At 45.0% G+C, this 11,693-nt stretch overlaps 1 protein-coding gene across 1 annotated transcript; it reads right to left on the bottom strand.

The window, feature by feature from the left end:
- Positions 1 to 448: 448 nt before the first annotated feature.
- Positions 449 to 10,553, bottom strand: LOC137149861 (butyrophilin subfamily 1 member A1-like). Its single transcript, XM_067543478.1, has 7 exons — positions 10,277 to 10,553; positions 7,123 to 7,407; positions 4,110 to 4,214; positions 2,772 to 2,792; positions 2,102 to 2,122; positions 1,958 to 1,984; positions 449 to 963 (listed from the first exon to the last, which is right to left on the bottom strand). Exons 1-7 carry the CDS (start codon positions 10,536 to 10,538, stop codon positions 449 to 451), a joined length of 1,236 nt encoding a protein of 411 aa, XP_067399579.1. The 5' UTR covers positions 10,539 to 10,553.
- Positions 10,554 to 11,693: the final 1,140 nt, after the last annotated feature.

The raw sequence follows: 11,693 nt of genomic DNA, 5'->3' as shown, positions 1-11,693 counted from the left end.
TGTGTGTGACAATTCCTGTAGTGCCAGCCCTGCAGCGACAGAGGAAGGTGACTGTGGCCCTGTGGCAGGAGCTCTGGCTGGGAGCCCCAGTGAGATCTAACCCCACAGATTGTACAAACCCTCCCTGCCGCTGCGGAGCTTCCAGCTTCTCCCAACCCCCCAAACCTCATTAATTAATGCTGGGTCCGGCCACCCCCACGTCTGCCTGTCCCAGCCCGGCTGTTAATTCTGCCCCTGCCCAGCCCCACATCTGCCCCTCAGGGCCCCTCTGCTCCCCCTGCAGCTCCAGGGGTTCTTCACCCTCCTCCCCCTCCCATCCCTGGTGCTGCAGGGAGGGGGAAGGAGCTTCCAGGGATCATAGAGATGAAGGTCCTGGGACTGGGGAGATGGGAGTCCTCCAAGGTCATAGAGTCTAGGGTGTGTGAGGCTAGAGAGGGTCCCCAGTGTCTCAGGGACACAGGCTGAGCGGGGATCCCCGCCACACCCAGAACCAGGGGCGGATTCTCCCCCCAGGGACAGAGCCCGGCGGGAAAGTGAAGATCGGGGCCTGGTCACCAGCATCGAAAAATGTCACCAGCCCCCAGTCACAGTCCAGACACACCCGTATCCTGCTGGGGACCTGGCACAGGGGCAGGGGGGTCTCAGGGGAGGTGAGATCCCGTAACTGACCCCCCCATCGCTCCACAGCCCAGATCCCCTCCTCACGGCTAAGGCTGATCTGTCCCTTCCTCCTCACAGACTCTCTGGCCACCCCCACAGCCCAGGATAGCCCATCCCCCACCTCCACCTCCCAGTAATGTATCCCCGAGGTGAATCCCTCATAGCCCAGCACACACCGCATAGCGTCAAATCTCTCAGGGTTGTCGGGCAGATCCTGCCATTTGTCTGTCCTTCTCACACTTTTCCCATCCTCAGACAGGACGAGTTCAGGATGAGCCGTGTCTGGATCCAGAGTCACATTCGCTGGGGAGAGAGAATCAGAGCGTTAGAGGCAGAGCTCAGCCCTGGGGGAGGGTTTGATGGTGTCAGTGACAGAATCTGCCCCAGCTGGAGACTGAATCAGGAAATCTCCTTTCTCTGGGATTTATCCGGTTCTGAATGGAGAGCAGCAAAGTGAACAACAGAGTCACTCTCCAGGCAAGTGACAAAAGAAGAAAGCCTAAGACTCAGAATGTTTCTCCTCCACTTCTCCCCATGAAGGGGACTACAGAGCTCGTAATCACAGGGAAGCCCCAGAGATTTCCACTCACATCATTCACATAGTCACAATGATGTTTCATAATGTGCCCTCCCTCCCTTAATTTTAAAATACTTGAGCTTGGATGTCTTGTTGATGCCAGCATGATGCCTGCTCCATCCTACCACATATCTGAGATTTGTAGACAATGACAAGATACTATATAACCCTAAATAAAATTCTGCAGCGAGTCATCAAAGCCAGAATAAGAGAATTATCACTCCAGATTTCATTTTTTAAATTGAAACTTTGATATACAAGCAAGAACTTCTACAAGAGAAGGAAGTTAGTGTTGGAGGGAGGAGAAAGAGGGTTTGGAAATGAATTCATGGAGGAAAAGATGGTTAAAAAGAGCAGAAAGTTGGGATTTGATGAAGACAGTTAAAAGGGGAGAAGAGAAAAAAGCGGACATTGAATACTGATTAGAGTTACTTCTTGGTTTGAACTCTTGGGTCTGCTCACTCTTATTCTGCTAACAGACACTAGGGCTGGGACCCTAAGAAACAATAAATCTCAGTCACTCAGAGCAGGGATTTTTTCCAGAATTATGGGAGCAATGTGTAATGAGGGTGTATTGCGGTGATCCATTCCTCTCTCTCTGTTGAATCTCAGGGCCCTCTCTTCTCTGAACAGGGAAAATATTATATTACACTTTTCTCCTTATTTTTGTACAGTGAAAGGTGCAGGACCTTCCGTCGATTACATATGAGTTGTCATTACCAGCATCACTTAAGGATCTTCTCCACTCTGAAAGCAAACATATAGATAAGGATGAGAATTAAGCCAGACAAACTCAGTATCAATAGGACTCAATATCACAGAAAAGACTGCATTAGAGAGAAACAAAACAAAAAATGCCCTTACCCAGCTCTGTGTGAAGTTTACCTAAATAAACAGAAATAAAAGGACACCCTGTAAAAGCTTATTTTGGGTGAAATTACCCACTCCCTGCCCCCAATCATTGATCATTTAGGCCTGTCTACTGTACGTTGCTTTGGATCACTACAATCCTAGGGGTTGAACTCAGAATAAGTGACTTGCACCAGGGCGGCTTTTTACACGGCTGAAGCTAGCCTGGTGCAGCTCTATAAGGAAAGGCAGAAGGCAGCTCAGAAGTCTCTCAGTGGCCATTATTCCAGCCTTGAGCTGGGTGAAAGGTCACAATTATAACTCAGATGCATCGCCTACATGGCGGGACTGTTGGCACTCGGTGCATATAATTCTGACCCCAGTGGCCACATCCTCACTTGGATCCTGGGCTGCCACCAGCCCGTCTCCGTAGTTGTTTATATGGAGCTGGTCTGGAGCCATTTCTGCCATGGGCATCAAGTGCACAGTCCCTCTGTTCACCCACTCCATGCTGCCTCACTGCAGACACAAGTACAGTTCTGGCTTCCTGCCCATTACCTACATAACAAGTTATGCTATTCGTATTAGTGGTACTACTTGTTATTTTCAAGTTGACATTGTCACATTCATTCAAAAATCTTTCCTAGCATAACATTGATTCTACCAGAAGAAAAATGGAACTTACTGATAGTGTCCAGATGTTTTCCTAAAAGAGAAAACAAAAAGTAAGGACTTTTTCAGTGAATCTAGATTTGAAAGAATCTTTTCATTATGCCTCTTTGTGAAATAATAATGTTGCCCCTCTTCCAAGCCATTGCAGCTCTCCAGGGACTTACAGGTAGGGTTCCCAGTGGAGAAGAAATCAGTGACACATTCTGGGTACATTCTAAGTGTAATTTGATTTATTTGCACATATGGACATGTCCTAGAACAGAGATCATCACAAACAGCACACAGACAATTCCTTCATTCAGGAACTTCACCTAACACCAAGGCTTGGTTATAGGGAACTCCAAGAATTGATGTTCATTGACTAGTAAATCCTACTTTGTTTTGAAAAAGGTGTTTCATGTCACTGCAAATACTTCTTGGGGTGCATTACTCCCTGAAGATCATCCAAGCCTCTGTTCAGGAGTTTGTCCCAGTATGGACTCACTGGGCAGAGCTCTTGTTGTGAAAACAGGAGTGCTGGAGCCCAGAGGCTCATTCAAGGAGGTAGTGAGGCTGTGGGACCTATTCTGAAGGAAGAGTAAGACCCCTTGGAGCTTTGGCAGGCTGAAGGGGTTCCTCCAAGAGACTGTTTAAAAGCTAAGGTTAGCACCGGTCCTGTAGATCCATGACATTTCGTTCCCAGAGAACCTCAAGAATTGATGCCTCAAAAATTGACTCTAACCTGAAACCAAGACAACGAGCAAACTCTCCTGTTTCTTGTTCAACCCCCTTTTCTGAAGCTTTGCAGAACCCAAAACCAACAACAATGCAGCCTGTCTTCCCCAAGACTGAACATGTGTGCACGCACTAAAACCAAAAATAAAACAAAGAAAGACTTGGAAAACTCTGCGTACTGGCATACCCCCAATGGAGCCTGCCATGACAACAAAAATAATAAGCCATTCATTCATCCTGTAATCATCTTTTGAACACACTAAAATTAACTGTCACAAACTCCATAAGGCCAGGATTTTCATGGGAGCCCAGGGTACTGAACGAGCCCAAAGCATATTGAATTTCAGTGAGAATTGGGAACTTAACTCCCTCCGGCTCCATTGACAATTTAATTAAACTGGTGCAAACCAAGTGTTAGACTTCTTTTAAGATGGATAGGAACAGATTTAAACTAAACTGAAGTAAGCTCTTCTTAAACTGATATGTGTCCACACAGGGGTTTGCTCAGGCTTAACAAAATCAATTTAAATTCAAACCTTAACCTTGTGTAACTTCTCATGTAGAAAAGTCTAAACTGTCTTTTCTAAGAAGAAAATCTCATTCTGATTACACTGTATTTTCCCCATTAGAGCTTTACCTCTTAATTTGAACAAATAAAGAGTACAGATGATGAACACCAACAAAATCACCAGAGTCATACTCCAAACCACCATCCAAGAAGACACTCTTGGGATAAAGGAATCTGAAACACAAAGCCCACGTTAGTTTGGAAACTATAACAACAAACAGTGTACTTTTTATTCTGCGCTTTGTGTGAAACAAGTGTGGGAAGAATTGTTCCCTGCAATAGAAAAACTGGCAGAAACCAATTTTAAAAAGAGGTTCTGCTCACACACGATTGATAGTATTGAATGGTGTATTAAATACTATCTAAAGTGCTACCAGCCGCTCCCTGTGTCCCTCTCCCCCTTATATATGTGGGCTTAGTCTATTAACTGTTATTAAACTTGCTCAACACTTCCCATTATAGGGCCTTTTTTTCAGTTGCTTATTACTTTGCCACACTTTAACCATCTGGGCAGAAAACGTCCATGCTGAGTGTCTGCCTCAGGCTGAACTTTTTTTGAAAAGTGTCAGCCAAAATGGTTCAACAGTTTCTGGAATGGGGTTTGGGAATAACACATGGTTTCGATATTTTAAAAGATCTGATGACCTTTTCTATGAGATGCTTTTGTGCCTTGGGCTTTTGAGTAGAGGCTTGATACTTACAGGGGGTTAGCTAGGTGTCAGGGATGTGCCTTTTTTCCCTGTGAACATCCACCCAACAATTGGCTGAGTTCTAAACCTTTGAAAAATCTTAATGTTTACATGTTCAGTAACATCCTTAGAGTTTAGCAGCTAAATTGTCTGCAGATTTTGTCCTCGCTGAGCATGCTCCATCCCCACACAGCCCCAAGTGCTGCCCAGACTGCACGTGTCATCCCCATGCTCCAGTACAAGGATAAAAGGGCAAAACTGAGCTTTCCCTGCGATTGCTGCTCCAGGCTGCTCCAAGCTGGTGTGCGCTTGGCCACTAGAATGGACAGCAGGGGCCTGTCTCTCCTGTGTTCTCAGTGCTTACTCTGCTGGTGCCTAGGCAGATCAGAGGTAGACAGTGAGTGACCAGAATATAAAAGGGGACGGGAAGGTAGACCTGGAAGGAGGTAAAGGAATAGACTGGGACAAAGTGCTTGGTGAGACTGGTTCTGGAGTGAGAGAGACACTGTGCCTGGGAATTGGGGTAGAGATGGAGACTGGGAGCTGGTGAAGGAAATGGGCGTGGGAGGACTGAAAGTGAGTGTGTGTGGGGAACACTGAGACCAGATGAGGAGCAGGCGCCAGAGGACAGATTAGAACAAGACTTGTCAAGGAGACTGGAACCGGCAGGGGGACATTGAACGGGGGAAGAGGGAGGGGAGTCACATCTGAGAAGGAGCTGGAGTGCGGGGTTACATCTGAGATTGGTTAGGCAAAGAGACAGAGCAACCTTAATTGGACCCCTTTGTGCACAGGCATTATAGCAGTCTTTGATTAAGTGATCACATGCTATTTTTTCCCCAGGACTCTTGCCTCATTCAGTGCACTCTGCCCTGGGGAGGAATCTGGGTTGTGCAATGAAGGAGGCTGTTGCCTGTAGGATCCTGGCCTCATTTCTTGCAGAAGCTGGAAGATGTGTAGAGAAGGAGGCAGGGAACCAGGAAGAAAAAGTCTGTTCTCATGGGTAAGGCAGTGGAATGGTCTTTTTGGTGGCAGGAGACAATAGTATGTGACCATGGTATTAAAAACTATATCATAATGCATAGATACAAAGGAACCAAATTTAGAATGCACAGGGAACTTTAATTCTGCTATATCCGAACATTTGAATCCAAGATTTTTGTCACCTTAATGTTCATTTCAAGTGTTTTGTGTGTGTGCACACGGTTGTGCATGTAAATAAGTAATTGTGGGTTTGTTTGTTTATATTTTAATTCTGGTTGTCCTTATACACAGTTTTCACTTTGTTGGATAACCGTAGCTTCTGAACGTATCACCCAATCCAAGAGCCAACTCAGGGAAAAGTGGGGGAAGGAAGTGCCTCCTTTTCATGAAATACTACAGTTAAAACATGTAGGAAGAGAAATTAGTTAAACATTAAATTTACCAACAGAAAAGTTACACTTAAGTGAAACTGAAACATTTGTAACATCAGGGAATTTCGTAGTAATAGAAAATCTGAGGACTTAAGAGTGGAAATAAATAATTAAGGGAGGGCAGACTAATATCCATAAACTCTTCACTTCAGCTGGCATAGGAATTCCTGGCATAGGAACTGATCTGCTAAATGGGTGCATAGGAACTGATTCAAATCCTACTGACGTCTTTAATAGGCTTTGGATCAGGCCCACAGGATTTTGTTGTGATGGCAATTCCTTTCCCCCTGTGAAGTTTGCTAAAGGGTGAGAAATCAAACTTCGTATTAAAGCTTAGACCTTGTAATGAGTGACACACTCAAATGACTGTTCCTAGGGCTCCAGACTTTCTTGGACTTTGCTTCTGACCCTCCATGAGCAGAGACTTAACAGTCACAAATTTCCTCTATATTGAAGAGATCACAGCATATCACATCTCCCTCTCCATCTTCACTGGGGCAAGAAGCCTAGTCCTTCATTCACCAGTCCACTAGGAGGCAGAAAGTCTAATCAATCAGTAGGGCCAATACACCTTAACACTGCCCTGTGGTGACTGTATGAGAAAAAGAAATCTAATTTCAGTTTAAATATATATTAATAAAAACATATGTAAATAAATACCAGTTTAATCTTCGAACACCAACCATCATGTTTTAACTATAATCGTATCCACAGGGCATTCTATGCAGTAATGCATTTGAATTTCTTTTAAATTTAACCTTAACTCTGAATTTCCTGGAAAATGCTTGTTTCTGGGATAATTACAATATCTCTGGAATGTATTTTACCCTAAATTGAGCTCTGAACCTTAACGTTACCTTAACTGTAGTTTTTTGTGAGGAAATATTTTACTTGTATTTTATTTAGCAACCTGAATTTTATTTCTCTGTTTTTCCCCCCTGTCCAGGATATCAATATTTGGTTTTGGTGGTAACTGACCTGATATATAAAAAGTTGAGGGTTCCTTTTCCAGGTTGATGTTCGTGTTCCTCATAGAACAGGATAAACTCTGGTTTGAATGTTCTATTATAATGATAGAACTTTTTATTTCAAAGAGCCCACGTTTGTCTTTGGATTTTGTTTGCGTAACTGAAGATAATGGCTGCCCACTGAGATCTCTCCACAGCACCTCGGGCTCTGGGTACCATCCAGCCAACAGACACACCATTCGGATCCCTCCATCCTGATAACCCTCCACAGAGAGGCGAGGTGCAGAGCCTGAAGCTAGAGTAAAATGAATCAGTGTTAAATGAGGCAAGTACACAGCCTGACGTATAAACGTTTACATTTTCAATAGAATGACTGAATACACTTTCTTTATTGCTGATATTCATGGAAACAGGAAACTTGAATTCAGTGAGACTTAAACACTTGTGAAGCATTTGCTTAACTGTTGCAGTACCGGGGCCTCAGAGATGGAAGTGAAAGTCTTACAGAATGTGGGAGTGTGTTATCAACAAATTTGTAGGTGATGTGAAGGGGGCAAAGAATGCAAGAGATTTTCCACTTGATTTCTGTGTTTGTGTGTTTCTGAAGGTTTTGTGTTCACAGATTCAATAGATTTTAAGAACAGAAAGGACCACTGTGATCATCTAGTCTGATCTCCTGCATCACACAGGCTGTAAATCTTCCATGAATGAATTCCTGTTTCAAATTCAAAAGCTATGGTTGAACTACAGCATTTCTGTTCACCAGAAGTGTTAGATTTGGCGCAGTGTGTCCTGATGCAATTGTAATAGTCACTAAGCCAAGTTGTTTGTTTGTTCTGATTGTAGCTGAGGTGAGGAAGTGTGCTCTTTTCACTACTCTCCCACCCAAGATCAGCTGACACCTGCAGTAAAGAGTGGCATGAATTATTTAATCTGAAACTTCTTAGCATGAACTGATAAAGTTAAGGATTACAACACAGAAAAATCTTGCCTCTCTCTCTCTGGCCCAATGACTGTTCTATTGTGTATAAATACCTAAATAGTCATTGGGTCAGAGAGAGAGACGCTCTGTTGCCCAGTATTAGCGCAGCCCCCTGGGAGGTGCTGACCAGATGTCCCGATTTAATAGGGACAGTCCCGATATTCGGGGCTTTTTCTTATATAGGCACCTACTTTCCCCCAGCCCCTGTACTGATTTTTCACACTTGCTGTCTGGTCACCGTAGAGGTGGGAAACCCTGAGTCCAGCACCCCTGCTCCAATCACTCTTATCATTTATCTAAACTGGAACAACTTCAGCAGCTGACAATGAGGGAGCCCCACATCTGAATTGCCCATAGCTCAGGGCACATCTACATTACAAAGCTAAGTTGGCCTATGTTAGGTCGACTTACAGCCACCGGGTTTTCATGCCCACACTGCCGTCCTTCTGTTGGTGGTGCACATCCTCACCAGGAGTGCTTGCACTGACCTAGGAGGGGCAGTGGGTGGGGATGAGAGCTCTCACCTCCCCGCCTCCCACCGAGCTCCCAGAGTGAGTGCCAAGCGCAGCTGGGAGCTGAGACTCTGGGCAGCAGCCAGGCTCCAGCTGGGAGCTCTGCTGGGAGCCCAAAGCCAGAGCTCCTGGCACCGGGCGGTGAGGCTCCAGCTGTCAGTACTGCTGGAACAGGCCCCTCCCCATCCCTCTGAATTTCAGAACAGGACCTGCCGGCAGTGAAACTGACATTCTTGTCAATTTCACGGCTCTGCTGTCAGCCACTTTGACAGACAAAAGGTGATGCAAGTAATCCAGTGTCTATACAGACACTGCATCGCCTGAACTACGTATACCTAAGCCTTACGCCTGTCGTCAAGGTTGATTTACTAGTTCGGGGTAATGGGCGATTCACAACCGTGCCAGGAACACCGTAGTGTGTATGATTCTATAGTGAGGTCAACATAAACTGCCTTACTTCAGTTTAACTTTGTAGTGTAGACCTGACCCCGTTTGAATCCTTTCTCCAGCCCACGGAGAAGAGGGAGTTGAACCTGGGTGTCCCACAACCCAGCTGAGTGCTCTAACCACTGGGCTAAAAGTTATAAGATGGACATTGCCTGGTCCTTCGGTCATTTTGTGCACCGTGGGGCAGGCACCTAACTAATTCCCTCAAGAAATGACTTGCCTAAGCTGTCTGGCTCCAGGTGGCTGGTTCCCATTCATGGATCACTAGCAAAGACAGGCACCTTCCTGCAGCCTGGACATAGGTGTCAGTCTCTCAGAGAGGGGACGGGGCTTAGAACGCGCCCTGTGGTTGACATTTCGCACTGGTTGGCCTAGGCACCGTCATTTCCCCCTATGTCTGTTTTGTGTGTAGTGAGGCAGGTGCCTAGCCCATTGCCATAGGAAACGTTAGGCATTTTCCATTTTCTTCCAGAATGCTGAGTGAGGGACAGAATTAGGCTGCTAAAAGAAACTGAGCTTGGACGTGTAACTAAGGACCAGCCACTGCTATTGCTAAATATCCAGAGAGGAATCCCTCTCCCCTGGGATAAAAGGAAATCCATTATTTGTGGGTGTCCCTCTCTTTTGAGGATGTGCAGCTCCCTAATGTCTATGGATGTTGTCCATTCCCTCATTTGGACAGAAAGTCGGCACATAGACTGACATTTCCCAAGGCACAAACATCAGCACTGCTGATAGGGGAAGCATGGAAGTGAGAGGGGATTTAAGGGTGATTACACAAATGATCAATACTAAGGCCAGATCCACAAAGAGAATTGGTGTTGCAACACCAAGCATTAAAATGCCTTACTTTTAAGACATGTAGAAAATCACTGGAATCCACAAAGCCTGAGTCAGGGGAGAGTCAGTGCCCGAGAATGGCATCCCAAAAATCCAGCATCTAGGGAGGGAGCTGCCTAAAATGGCCAATAACAGATGGTGATAAGAGGGGTGTGTCCTAAACGCCCCTCCGCCTCGAATGTCCGAGCCTAAATCCAGGCTGGATTGAGTCCCCTATCTCTGCATGTGATCCACAGCCTGGCACACCTCTCCTAGAGTCAGCCACCCTAAGCCTTTTTTTTTTTTTTACCACACAAGCTGCTCTGGAGTGAGGAGTTCGGTACCTAAGTACTTCCGTGGTCTGGGTCTAAGAGCCATCTAAGAGATGACAGACACATACTGACCTGCTACCTTCAGTTCCAATACAGCTTCTTCATAAAAGACACCATCTTGAACAAAACAGCGGTATTGTCCTTCATCAGAGGGTCTGATATCGACAATCCTCAAGGGAACATTCCCATCCATGATACCATCTCTGAAGAGCTCTGTCCTTCCCTTGTACTCTGGCATCTGCTGCTCATACTGATCCTTTCCACGCTGATACAGGTGCACAAAGGAAGTGAACTCAGATCGGAACCATCTCACTTCCATGTTCTCAGTACTCATGCTGGGGGACAGGTGACAGGGTAATAAAACGTCCTCACCCACAACAGCAGTGACAGGGTGATCAGGTCCAATCACTGTGAACTGGGCTGTGAAATGCACAAGGGCACAAATAAGATAAAACAAATAAAGTAAATTTATATCAAATTCCCTTTTAATTAATGACACATGAGATTCTAGTTTATGTATTTCATATTCTGTGCATCTGTTGTAGTGTTCTGGCACTGAACAGGATGTGTCCTGAATTTATATATGAATTTTATAACAAACAATGCATTTGGATATCATAGTATATTCATAATTTACATAATGGAAGCTGAAATCTGTTTTGTCGTTATCTTACAAGCAGCTCCAAAGAGAATTCGCTTTCATATCATTAGCAAACACTTCAAATAGTTGATTTCTCTTTGGGATGGTTTTTACGTTTTTTGAATGTTATAAAAATATAAACTCTGTTGAAGAACATTATTAGGGCACCATTCAGGAAAGAATCTTTCTTCAGGAAGCAAGCTTAAGCATGTGTTTAACTTTAAGCATAAGTTTAAATGCTTTACCGTCAGAGGCGAAGGTTGCCAAACAAAGCAGTTAAATATTAGGAAATGCCAGATCTAAGGTTGCCTGTGCTGCTTCATTTCTGCCTCATTTTGTGTATGACACAGTTTTTAATTACATGATCTCATTACCAGTCTATCCACAGAGCCCTGCTTCATTCAGAGACGGCTCAACTGGCATCGATGGGGAAGAGGTTTCCTATAGACAACCACCTGCCTCACTTGCTGCTCACAGGGAACACTTTGCACTTGAGCTCTGTGAACTCAGCTGGGGCGTTTGAGCTAATACCTCCAGTCCTCTCACTCAGTTTTTAATTGGGTGATAGAGAGGTGGCAGAAGACCTTCGGTGAGGAGTCTTAAATACTAGAACTCCTTTGCCCACGGCTCCTATAGAAACTGAATCTCCCTCCTGTCCAGATTGCCTAGGTTTTTTAGAAGAAAATAGGTGTGTTAAGGAGGGCATTCAAGGAGGGCCATATTTAGAATCTGGATGGGAGAGGTGTGATAGGTGAAAAATGATTATTCCTGAAGGCCTGGGGAACATTTTAACGTGTTGTTATCCCCTTTTCAACCTCAGCAGCTAGTCGGATTTTGGGGCCTGCTGGA

This window comes from Emydura macquarii, unplaced genomic scaffold (genome assembly GCF_026122565.2).
Source record: "Emydura macquarii macquarii isolate MOO-44397 ecotype Brisbane River unplaced genomic scaffold, CSIRO-AGI_Emac_v2 contig_866, whole genome shotgun sequence".
Lineage (NCBI taxonomy): Eukaryota > Metazoa > Chordata > Testudines > Chelidae > Emydura > Emydura macquarii.
Note: the sequence above shows the minus strand (reverse complement) of the source record. Positions and strands in the feature narration are given on the sequence as shown.